This window comes from Solanum dulcamara, chromosome 4 (assembly GCF_947179165.1).
Source record: "Solanum dulcamara chromosome 4, daSolDulc1.2, whole genome shotgun sequence".
Taxonomy (NCBI): domain Eukaryota; kingdom Viridiplantae; phylum Streptophyta; class Magnoliopsida; order Solanales; family Solanaceae; genus Solanum; species Solanum dulcamara.
In genome coordinates, this window is record NC_077240.1 from 20,934,570 (window position 1) to 20,947,981 (window position 13,412).

Sequence of the window (13,412 nt, forward strand, 5' to 3'; positions counted from 1 at the left end):
AGATAGATACATTTTGTATTTTTTTTGTTTTTGTTTGTTGTAGTAGAGTTGGGTAAACTTGATCATATTTATAAAGATGTATGTGAGGTTAGTTTGAAGTTGGATTATTATCCACCATATTTCCAACGAGGATAAAGGAGGTACCACATATGTTTGGGAGGGCGCTGCGTAGTTCATTCTACGATCAAAAAGACTCTTTGAGGCCACTCAAATTATATGTACTTGAAAACTATTATTCACGCTTCTACTTTATATTAATTTGTTTTATAGGTTACTTTTTATAAAATAGATTAGAAAAAGATGATATTACTAACAAAGTAAAAGGAGACAAAGGTTGATAATATAGAGGGTATTAATATGAGGACTTAAAATGTTCGATTGAGATAACTGGGAGAGAATGTCGATTATTCAAAATTAGGTGTGTTTGATTTCTAAAAAAAATTGAATGAGGAAATAATTTTCACCCTTTTATTTTTGGAATGGGACAGTTTATTGCCAAAAAATAAAGAAGACGTGGAAAAAGAAGAAAAATACAGACCAGTGCAGATTGCTATTTACAACTATAAAAACATTAAGACAAGACAATAGACACGCAATTAAGAAACTACATGAAGAAATAGGAAAATCAAAATCAAAATTAATACTAAAGAAAAACACACAAAATTCATGGAATATTTATACTCATGATTCCAGCAAACGCTTCATCTTTGTAATTTCTTTATATCCCCTGGACTACTCCAAAATTAAGATCATTTTATCCTGCCAAAAGAACAAACATTTAATTTACATGATATTATAGAACCAAGTAACAAATACAGTAGACGCAATAGATTATAGAAATTAAAAAAACAACAAATTGGCTAGTACATAGTAGTGGTTTATTACTATTCCACTAGTTCACCAAAAAAAGAAAGTAGTACAAAATAATTCAAATCTGTTTGGTTACGTATCAAGCTACTTATTTAAACATATATATTATAATTATGATCACGTACACCTATAAGGTAAACTTATTTAAGTATATATACTAATAATGCAAAAAAAAAATCACAGTTTTTACTTAATGTTTATCTACAATTATCTTGTAAATATTTTTCTACTATCAATACATAGAACTTAAACTCATACCAATACACTTGACATATGGAGAGAAAGTGAAAGGCAAGGCGATTCCACATCTACGAGGAAGCGCTTTAGCTGTTGCATCTGTGATCCTCAGATTTTTGATTGCTGATTGAACACATCTACAAACCGCTTCCCTATTAGCTGTTTTGTTCGCTATCTGTGAAAGAGTTGAAATTCCAGCACAACATGCGAATGGAGGAATCCCAGTCACCCCACTCCCTCCCCTGAAGAAAACCACACATGGTCTCAAGGCTAGTACTACGTTGTCACACTTAATGCTTTCGGGGTGTGAGTTATAAATTGGGAGAATCAAGAAGAGTGCTAAAACTAATGTAAGAAAAGGATATGTAGGCTTCATAGTCAAGTATATTAATTGAACGTAATTAAAGATGTTGAGATTTTTCAGTTTGGTTTAATTCTTTCCAAATGGTTTGTGGTTTATACAAGTCTTAAAAGGACATGAAGACAAATAAAGTTACGTTGTTGATTGATGACGATCAAATTGGCTAAAGACATCGGAAAAGATGAGAAAGAAATGCATATAGTTCACGGTCAGTAATTTTTATATGAATTTTGTATATATAATAAAAATTAATTAAATATTTTATAAATACTTTACTTTAAATTCAATGATTATTATATATCAAGTTGATTTTATAAAAATTCATAAACTTCCTATCGTGAATCAGTCTCTATGATAGTAATGTTCCGTGAAATAATCAATGTGCATATGATAGTACTTGTAGCTTACGTAGGATTTTCACGTGCAGGGTCTGGAAGATGCCATGTTAAGTTTGTTTGTAATCGAGTTTGCCCAAAAAAAGGGAAAAATTATGCGGCTCATATTTATCTCAAAATCTTCTAAAAGAAGAACTTTAAAACAATATATCCAAATTCATATAAAAAAAGTAAATTAGTTTGATTTTAATATTCTGAATCATATCACATATATATTATATATAGTATATTCAGATCTCAAGTTTGACCTAAACACCGATAATCACACACAAGCCTAAAAAGGAAAAAATGAATAATAAAAACTTTGATAAATTTTCATAATAACGTACATATATATATTGAATTCAATACAACGTAAGCTCATAAGAAAAGCTATTGAATTTTCTCCTCATCAGAGAAAACACAATTTATTACATGGAGAACACAAGTGCAAAAACTCTAAAGAGATATATTGCAAATATAAAGCAGAAAAAGCCACATTTATATGCATATATCCAAACAAATTTTATTTGCTATATATAGCACTCCTCACGCCAAAGAAATGCCTTCTATATATAAATAGAATCCTTAAAACACTTCAATTGATCCTGCAAGAGTATCAACAATGTACAAAATCATCAAGGATGTTAATTATTTGTGCAATATGTGGTTCATGGACATCTTACCACTTGTTTTAGTGTTTATATCTCATCTTACATATCTAAATATTTTTCCTCTTTCATTTTTACAGTGTTTGATAGAGTCCATAAAAACACATGATTTTTCCAACTTGAACAAGTTTGAAAAAGTTAAAGACTCATCCATTTAGACATTATTATCAAACTCTAATAGTACTAAAAAGTACCATATCAGAAAATATTTTTCACTCACCAATTAAATACTAGTATCATTTTGGAAAATAACATTATTTTCTAAAATCACGTGTGAAAAATGACTATAAGGGAGGAGGAGAATAATATTACTTGGTGCAGTCAACAGTGGGTGAAAAAGGGAAGGACAAGGAGATTCCACAACTCTTAGGAAGATTCAGTGCTAATTGAGAATTAATGTTGATCTTTTGAGATGCATTCTTTAGACAAGTGCATGCAGCCTGCTTATCTGGTGCAGTTGTTGCAGAAGATGCAAGAGATTGACAACCAGCACAGCAAGATTTTGGTGGGTTCCCACCAGTGCCTTGTAAATAACTGATGCAGGGCTTGATTGAGCTAATCACTGTGCCACAAGTGATAGCACCTTCTGAAGCTGGTGCAATTAGTAACACAATTAGAGCCATGATCATTACTAGTATTGCTTTTGCTTGGATTGAGGAATTCATGGTTAATTAAAAAGATTTTGAACTTGTTGTTGAGAGTACTCTTTTGTTTTGAGTACTCTGTTTTTATAGATGAAATTTGAGAAAGCTCACTAGCACAAGAAATTTATAAAAATGAATTAAAGATATGTTTGGTTTTAAGTGATTGAGTGCAAGAAATTATTGATGTATTTTCTTTGTTAAGATTGGGTATAGTTTTCTGGAAAGTCAAAAGTTTGGTGCAATGGAGATCGAGGCAATTAGGAAGTGCCATTTTTTTTTTAATAAATTGAGGGCAGGGGAAAGTGAAATAGGCCAGAGATTACAAGGCAGGGAATCGAAAACTCACCAACGAGGTGAAAATTTAGGTAGTTAACCAACTGAGCTATTAAAATTTGCATAAGAAATGTCATGTATTCAACATAATGGACATTTTACAATTCACTTGTCTATTAAGGGAAAGAGTACAAACCCGTTCCTCGTTGAGGACACTTGGATTAAGTATGTATGATAAGATTTTGCCTGAATGTTAAGATATGGCATTGGTGAAATCCTCTAGAAAATGGATGTCTCAACATTTTAGAATAAAATTGCACAAGGATGGGTCACTCAGCATTGTTTCTGAATTCTAGAATATTCACTTAACTACCTTGGCTGTCCAATATTTTGGTAAAATTGTACAAAAATACATTTGCCAACTGTACCATATCCAGATTTAGCAAACTTTTGCAAGTAATTCAACTCTCTGTATATAAAATATAGGGACAAAGACATTGAATGATCAAGGTGTCAGTTTGTCACAGGATGAAATTTCTTGAATCTATATGTCATTACGTTTACGTGTACAAGTTTTATCTAATTTAATAATTTGAATCTTGCACTAGAATTTGTGTTATTGTTTTTATGGTATAGGAGATTCTAAAGTCAATACACAATGATAGAAATGGAAGTTAGAGAAGAATAGTGAAGGGCAGTAAATATATTTATTTTGAATGGATACGAAAGTGGAGGAATTCTAGGTCCTGCGCGATTTACCTCCTTTTGAGTATTCTGGACATTTTACATACATCTCTTTGGTTTGTACAAAAGAATTATAAATATAAGTTGCTTATAAGCATATGCTATGCCATATCGTCCCAATTACTCTTATCGGAAAAATGACAGCCTAAGGTAACAAGGTATCAACTAGATGAAAAGTTGGTCGCTTTTTGAAGACTTCACCCGATAACCAAAGTATATCATTGCTGCAACCACTTCGATACTTTAGCATATAACTTTTCTAAGTTATGCAATGTCTTGTAACTTATGCATCTGGAGAAGGAAAAAAATTAGGAAAGAGTAAAAAAAAACATACAAATTTAGTGTTGCAACGTAGTAGTTTTACTAGTAGTAAATTACTACTCAAATCTTAATACTTGTCCTTAGGGGCAGAGCTACCCTTGTCCAAGGAGAGTCGATTAACACTTTTTTGCTAGAAAATTACATCATATAGTGACAGGTCAACTTGTTTTACACATATACTAAATATATTGAATCCCTTAGGCTAGCTTCTTCGTGTGTTTACTTTTTTATCGAATCCCCCAAGAGAATTCTTGGAACCAATGGATATATTTGGCTTTAAGCTAGACTAACCTCAGCAAGTATAGATAGGAAAAACAGCAATGTAAGAAATTTCCAAATTCATTTGCTTAGTAAGATCTTGGTAATATGGTGACAATAGGAGGTAACATTACAATAAGAAATTGGATCTGAATATAGAAGATAATACAGATAAATGACCCCCTTTTCAGTTTTGAATGAAAATTAAACCTGAGAGGAAGTGGAAAACAAACTGAAAAACGAGACCAGTACATACACTGACGAAGAATCAGCTAGTAAATGGATGAACTGTGTTACACATGCCTGGATTTTTGAGACACCAAAGTGGTTGAATCGGTTCAGCACCTATTCCCCTAGAAACCATTCTGTACCTCCATTCATTCAATCGATCAGTAGCCTCTGCGTATCTCTTCATTCCTGTTTCATCGCGATTCCCTGACCACAAGGTTTCTGCCATTGCTGATGCTCTTGGCCAAATTCTTGAGTCCATAACAGTTGAATCAGCTTGTTCAGACCATAATGCTACTTCCCCTCCAATTACCAATTGAGCCTCGTCATCAGTCAGGCCATAGGTTATATCATAGTTGTAAATGGTTTCCCAGGTCTTGAAAGGCCCACACCAGGATCCACCATTGCCTTGGTCAGTACCTGGTGGCTGATCATAGCGGCTGTCATTCCCAACGAAGCTTCCATGGCCACAATCCAAGTAATAGTAATCTGCAGATGACACAATGACACGGTAGCCAGAAGTGACAAGCTGCTTTGTATTCGTTGGGCCACCATTCCAAGTTTGCATAATAACATTCTGTGGAGAAAGCAGAGATGGATTCACTTTCACATTACCACTCAATATAACATCCTCCCAGTAGACCACCGTACGGTTGAGTGAGATGATTTCAGGTAAAGTATTATTGATAAACTTCTCGAGTAGCTGACTGAGAGTTCCATTGCTAGCAACAAACTTTTGGACTGATGGATCAGTATTCCAACAGGCTGAATTGATCTCATCTGCTCCCCCGTGAAAGAGTGAATCTGGAAACATCGCGATAGTGTCCTGAATGACATTCTTGACTACTTCATAGGTCTTGGGAATCAAGGGGTTCAGTTGACCAGTTCCTGGTTCAGCTGCAAGAGCTGGACTACTTCCAGCGGGCCACCAGAACATATTTGCACAAGTGACTATCTCAGGGTAAGCTTCAGCCCAAGATCCTGTATGTGCTGCAATATTAGCAAAATCGGACAAACTTCAGACATTATTTAATAGTGTTACCAATAAACTCTTCTTCTTTCCTATTTCCGCAAAGATATCAATATGATAATCTATGTTCAACAAAAGACATTTACGTGCTTTACAACGTGATATTACCTTCTTCTGTGGAGGATTATAGCATTCTGCCTCTGATTTTGGATTATGGTATTTTGGTGAAGTAGCAAAATATCAAGTGTAGACATATTACTAATCTAGAATTTGTAATCATTTGCACGCCATGTAACGGAAATTCACCATAAATTGGGCCAACTATCAAGATTGTGATCGTCAACCTTCTAAACTATCGCTCACATCTCATTGAAAGTATCAAACATTTTCTCCCACAGTTTTGTACATATAACGAAAGGATCTTTTATTGGTATTGACAAGAGTCTCAACGCACTGGAATGATTATTTTCTCATGTTTCACTCTCCAACAACTACAAAAACATATCCAATATTATCCCATAAAGTGGAGTATGAGGAGGATAAAGTGTACGCAAGTCTTACCGACAGAGAAGTTGTTTCCGATAGACCCACTCTCCAAATGACTTGTTTTTATTACTGGGGGTAGGGGAAGGAGAAATGGGAGAGGGAATTACGACGTGGGAATCCAACCCTTACTAATAAAATGAAAGTCAGATAGCGAACTAACTAACTGAGCTACGAAGATTCTCCAAAATAACTTCTTGGTTTTAACCATAAAGGATGAATTAAAGGCCAAAGAATAAATAAAATAAAAAGAAATTTCAAATTTACAAAGATCTTGCTTTAAATTTGCTTTATTTGAGCCGAGGTTATTTTAGAAACAATCTCTCTACCTCCACATGGTAGAGATACGGTCCGCATACACATCACCCTCCCCACCAGATCCCACTAGTTACCCTAGGTATATTTACAAAGATCCATTGGAAAAATGGGATCTTCAAACTATTTTATACAAAGTCGTTTTATTCCATTCAAAAGCTAGAGCTCATCTCTTCCTCCAATGAAGCTAATTGAATCGTTATTTCACAACGCTATAACATTTTCAACTTAGAGTTGCATTATTTCTACATCAAATAGCACTAAAATGACGGAAGATCAAAGTTGTGCCTAAAGGTTTTGGTTTCAATCAATTGTTTATAGGCGGAATGACCTGGTAGACCCTTGTACTTGGCTCCGTTTGTAAGTTAGACCCTTATACTTATGACTTTGTCAACTGAACATTTAAACTCACTGAAACACAATATTTTAAATCTCTTTTTCATCCTGTGTGTGTGCGTGTAGTGCACCCATTTACACATGGAATTCCACGTCATTTTTAATGACACATAAGAAATTAAATGTTAAAAAAAAATAAAAAAAATAAAGGCTACTTTTGCATATTCTGAAAATTTTGAACAATATTTTCTCCATATTTGCTCTCAAATTGAGCATCAAATTCATGTCAAAATGGGTGGAATTCTTACCTATTTGACTTGTATTTCACCTTATAGATTCATAAACACAAACCCAACAAAGATTCATTACAATTTTAAATTTATTTCATAAATTCACAAATCTCATTTATTATTCTTGAAGCTTCATCAAGCTTATCAATGAAGTTTTTCAATTTTTCAATACCCACTATTAACCTTCACATTAACTCATACAAAATTCAAAAAATACTACGAAATTGAGATTTTAGGGTGGAAATGTGGCAAAATGAAAAGGGCTAGGGGTGGTTGGTTTGCCGCAAAAGAAGAGAATTTTGAAAATTTATTTGGGAGTGAGGCGGCGGTGTTAAGAAGGAGGAAGGAATGGTAGGTGGATCCAAAGAAGAAGAAACGGAGTGTAATGGAAAGAAGAAATTTGGTTGGGTTAGGGGGGAGTGGCGGCACGGAGCTAAAGCTTTGAAGAAGATGACTTCTTCTTTTTTCTTTTTGGGTGTTTTTTTTTTTTTTAATTTTAATATTTTTTAATATAAAATATTATTTTCACTTGCTTTAAAACGCGTGGAATCATGCATTATTCCATGTCAACAATATTAATACCACATGTGTTTGATCAATGGTTAGAGGTGTTTAAAATATTGTGTTTCAGTAAGTTTAATTTAGTTGGCAAAATCATAAATATAAGGATTCAACTTACAAACGAAGCTAAGTACAAGGACCTGTCAGGCTATTCCGCCATTGTTTACATGTATAAAAATATTCATACTTTCCCTTTGCCAGCAAAAAAAAAAAGTAAAATATAAATTCACGTCCCATTAAAGTTCAAATAAATTAATGATCCCATGTTCTGATAGATTAATAATACTTCCAAAATCTTGTTCCTTTTCGGGGTTACCTAGAAATTGTAAACAAAATTATCCATCTATAACTTACCAGGCATGTCAATTTCAGGTAAAACCCTAACTCCACGCTCCAGGCCATATTCCACGATCTTCTGCACGTCCGCCGGCGAGTACATCATCTCATTGCCGTACGCTCCTTTTCCAGCGAGCTCCGGCTCCGATGGAATCACAAGCGGAAATGAATGTGAATCAGTTATGTGCCAGTGGAAAACGTTCAATTTGTTCATACTCAGAGCTTTAATAAGCCTTAACACGTGATCGACTCCGTAGAAGTTTCTCGAAGTGTCCAACATCACACCTCGGTGTGTGAAAATCGGCAGATCGTGTATGTACACGCCGGCCGCGACTCTGGTAGGGTTTCCGTACACGAGTTGTGAGAATGTCTCCAGCCCTCGCATAGCTCCCCATACGGTCTCCGCAGTGATGTAGGCGTAGGCGGAGGAGGAGACGTCGGAAGACGTGGAGAGAGAGTAGGATTCGTTGACTCCGTGAGCGAGCGGTGAAGTGACATCGGAGACGGAGATAATGAGGCTTTGTAACGGAATTAATGAAGTCAGGTTGATCGCCGGAGAGACGATGGGACGGTGGTTCTCGGAGAGGATGAGTCGGCGGTAACGGTCAACGGCGGGAGTGAGGTAACGGTGGTATGGGTGGGAGATGGTGAAGTTTGGGGAGATGAAGATGGATTTTGGGTTGGGCCAATGGAATGTTGTGGGCTTGGGCCAGACATTAATTGGGTAATAATTTGTAGCTGTTGTTTGAGAAATGAAGATAAAGAATGAAATGGAGATAAGGAATAGTGGAAGAAAGGAGGAGAATGTTTTCTCTCCTCTCATTTTTCTGAGAGAAATGAAATTAATTTGAAGTTGAAGTAAGCCACTTCAAAGAGCATTTATTATGCTATTTTTCTTAATACAAATTTTAGAATATGAGTATGTGTATGCTTGTTTTATCTTGTACTATTACTTTGGAAAATAGCTTAGATAGTTTGTTTGATTATGTTTGGAGTCTATATAGTGGATTTGTGGGTGGGTTTTCTAAAGACGTGACTTGGTTACTTACTTTTCAACTTTAAAAGTCTTTGCTTCTAATATGTTGGTTTGTGATTTTGATACCAAGCTAGGGGTAGGGGTAGTCTGGTAACTGGAGTTACGTATGTATTAGTAATGTAGAGAATAGTTATAAGTAAATCTATGTATTATTTTATGCAAGAATTATAAATGTCGTATTAATTTTATATATGAATAATTTATTTCCTATCTACCTACCTATACAAAAATTAATACATAAATAACTTATTTTTTATCCAGCTACCAACCGACTGAATAATACAATATGAAGCATACAATATGAGAACATGAGGCATTTGTTCTTTTTTTGTTTTTTTGTATTACTCTCTCCTTTCCTAAATAAATACAGCATTTGTCGTATTAACAATTTGAATTTCTGTAGAAATATTCTTATTTTTTAGAGTTATGTTGGTCAAGTTTAGACAAATATTCATTGGTTAATTTTGTGCTTATTATTTTGGTAAGTTTAGCTTAAGAATGAATCAGAATTACCTTGTAGATGGGATAAGGGAAAGCTTTCACCTAAGTTTTAAGGTGCAATTAACAAATAAATAATACAATGCATTTAACCTAACTTTAAGTTTATACACAACTCATGAGTCATGATTAGTGAGACAAATTAGTTTTAAAAGATTGCAGGCGAGAGGCATAAAGATTTAGAAATAGTCGTTGACCCTTAAATTGGCCAAACGGCTGCTAATCTTATATTACCCTGTTTTCTATACATTTATAAAATTTGCCTATTAAATAGCCTACTTTGGTGTTTTTTTTTCTGTAACTAATTTTATTATTTAATTATCAAGAACAAATCATTACAAGTAAGCAGCCATCACAGCATACTTTGTTCTCAATTGAATCACTCAATAAACTAGAGTTCTATTATACCTATTGCTCAAAAATTAAAACTATTCAAAACAGTCCTTAAGTTGGACTTTGATCTAACAATAGTAGTATAAGTTATCTCTTTTGCTATGTAATTTATATTTTTACTCTTCTTCACAAAGATTCGACTATTTCTCTCAATCCATATACCATAGATGCATTCAACCAATATAATCTTGAATATTTGTGTTGTTGATGACTTTCCTTTTCCATGATGTATGCTCCATCTCAGAAATTGATTTCAGTTGGTAGAGCTAAATCTCTGGTTATGACTCCATTCGAGCAGTCTATTCTATAAGCTTTGTCCAAATTGGCATTGTACAAACAAGTGCTCTATAGTCTCATTTGTAGTCTCACACAGTACACATACTTGAGGCACTCCTATTCCCCATTGAGCTAATCTATCAATAGTTGCTAATCTCTTGTGAAACATAAGCCACATAGTAAAATAGGCTTAGGTCAAGTTGCATTCTTGAACATAAGACATTTTCATTCCATACTTGGTTGTTCTCCTATCATGTGGAAGTAACATTGCCTGATCAAATTACCTTTTCTATGCCCAAGCAGCTGTATTTGATCAACCACATTTTTGATCTCCATGACTTTCCTAACCATCCAGCTAGCTTGTTTTGGTACTTGCCATATGTTTTGATCTTTTATGTAATAAATGTGTATCCATTTTATCCATAGCTTATCAGCTTTGCTTGCCAAGTTTCAACATATCTTTGTCACTACTACTTTGTTCCAAACTTGTATATTAATCAGCCTTATACCACCAGCAGATTTTGGACAACAAACTCTATCCCATTCCACTAGAGCTTTCTTGATTATTTGGCCCTCCCCAGACCACAAATAACTCCTACATAGTCCTTCAATTAACTTAATTACCCTTGTAGCTATAATGAACAACTGTGCCCAATATGATTGAACTCCAAATAACACAATCTTAACTAATTGAGTTCTTCCAGCATAAGACAACTTTCTTACTGTCCAGGAGTTGATTCTAGCCATTATCTTCTCTATAAAAGGGTATTACTGAAGTATTGATAGCTTCTTTGTAGACAGTGGGATCCCAAGATACTTAAAAGGTAGTTCCCCTACTGAGTATCCAAGCTGCTGCACAATTAGTTGCCTATCCTCTTGTGTCACCCCTCCAAAATAAATAGAGCTCTTGTTAAGATTTGCTTGAAGTCTTGAAGCCTAAGAGAACCGTGAGAAACACTGTTGGAGGGCCTTAATAGAATTCAAATCACCCCTGGAAAAGATAAGAAGATCATCTGCAAAACATAGACGTGTAATGCCTAACTTTGAGCATTTTGGATGGAATTTGAATGTCTTAACCTCCTTAAGTCCATTTCAAGACCTACTGATATACTCCATTGCTATGGCAAATAAAAATGGAGACGTGGAATCTCCTTGTCTTAGTCCTTTAGCAATTGCAAAAGCTTGGGAATTAGCTCCATTCACCACAATAGAATAACTTACTGTTTTGACACAACTCATTACCCATTGTGTGAACATAGCAGGAAATCCTAACTCCTTCATTACCTGCTCTAAATAACTTCATTCCACTGAGTCATATGCCTTTTGCAAATCAATTTTTAGCATACATCTAGGTGACATATTCTTCCTAGTGTATGCCTTAATCAGCTCATGAGCAAGCATAATATTATCAGATATTTTCCCACGGTATGAAATCAGCTTGACTTTCACTTATAACAATAGACATAACATCATGTAGTCTTTTAACCAATATCTTAAAAATAATCTTGTATAAGGCTGTGCAGCATGCAATAGGTCTGAATTCTTTCACTGTGTTAAGGCTATTTACTTTTGGAACCAGTGACACTAAAGTACAATTGACAGGTTTATGAATCTTTCGAGTTATAAAGAAGATCTGAACTGCCTGAATAATATCATATTTGATGATCTGCCAAGTATACTTAAAGAAGTATGCATTATAACCATCAATACCTAGAGCCTAATCATTCTCAATTAACTGCATTCCTCTATATATCTCTTCCTCTGAAATATCAGCACACAAGTTAACTTTGGTGTGTTTGTATATCGTTAGAGTATACAACATATAATTTTATACATACTCCGGCAATAACAACAATCAAAATAGTTGAATCACACTATTGTATATTAATAAGGTATATAATATGTGAATTGTACACCTTGATGACATTCGACGTAATGTTGGGTTTTTTAATTTTTTAAAAAAAAGGAAAAACTACATAATTAGACATATTTCACTATCATATATATTATTATTATCTATACTTTCAAACTATTACGTATCTTACCACTAATTAAGAGTTTTCTACTATATATTGAGGAAGACACTTAGATACATGTATTTTCCTAACATATACACTAAAATAGGGAGAGAGGCGAACAAGATGAGAAAGGGGGTGAGCGAGATTTTTTATGTATCCCAAATATATAGGAAAGTGACCAGCGAGATGGGAGAGAGGCGAACGAGATTTGTTATGTATTCCATACACATGTGAATCTACTTGGATACAATGTATCTAGAACAAATTAAATCTAATTTTGATCTCATGTATTCTGCGATACATGTATCTGAACATATCTGAATGTACCAAAATTTGATAAAATATACATAATATTATAAAATAAAATATATCTAAATAATTAGCCTCTAAACTAGTGAGACTTAGATAAATTCCACTGTAAAAAATGATTCAGAATAGGTACACATTATACTATTTTATTAAAAGAATGTGATCTTCTAAAACCTTTTGGGAACTCAGATTGATTGTGGAATGTAGTGCCAAGTTTTTTTTCTAGTTAATCGCTGGAATTATTTATAAATATTCAATACGGTGGAAAAGCCGGCGCTTGTAGGTTTGTCTTTTATTTTTTGTTTTTTTTATCCCTTTAGGAAAATGTTTTGTTAGCAATAATTTGAAAAAGTAATTGTATGTGATACATTAAAAAATGATTTAAATCTATTTATTCTTTCACCTATTGAATTCTAATTGTCCTTTGTATTAATTTTTGGATTAAAATGTGCCACTCATTGTCCCTGTTGGATCACAATTTCCTTAACGTTAATTTTCAAATTAAAATGCCTCATCCTTTTAATGGAATTTTGAAATGTCATTTGTGGGG

General features: G+C 33.9%; 2 protein-coding genes across 3 annotated transcripts; both read right to left on the bottom strand.

Moving 5' to 3' along the window:
• Positions 1-531: 531 nt before the first annotated feature.
• Positions 532-3,233, bottom strand: LOC129886883 (non-specific lipid-transfer protein 4.1-like). Its single transcript, XM_055961768.1, has 3 exons — positions 2,826-3,233; positions 1,129-1,349; positions 532-759 (listed from the first exon to the last, which is right to left on the bottom strand). The coding sequence occupies exons 1-3, from the start codon at positions 3,176-3,178 to the stop codon at positions 755-757; spliced, it is 579 nt and encodes a 192-aa protein (XP_055817743.1). The 5' UTR covers positions 3,179-3,233; the 3' UTR covers positions 532-754.
• Positions 3,234-4,818: 1,585 nt separating this feature from the next.
• On the bottom strand, positions 4,819-9,259 carry LOC129886884 (beta-hexosaminidase 2). Of its 2 annotated transcripts, none has more exons than XM_055961771.1 (2): positions 8,351-9,259; positions 4,819-5,962 (listed from the first exon to the last, which is right to left on the bottom strand). In XM_055961771.1, exons 1-2 carry the CDS (start codon positions 9,153-9,155, stop codon positions 5,022-5,024), a joined length of 1,746 nt encoding a protein of 581 aa, XP_055817746.1. In that variant the 5' UTR covers positions 9,156-9,259; the 3' UTR covers positions 4,819-5,021. The 2 variants fall into 2 exon arrangements, with proteins under 2 accessions (XP_055817746.1, XP_055817745.1); XM_055961770.1 differs by having other exon boundaries at positions 4,819-5,971; positions 8,351-9,257.
• Positions 9,260-13,412: the final 4,153 nt, after the last annotated feature.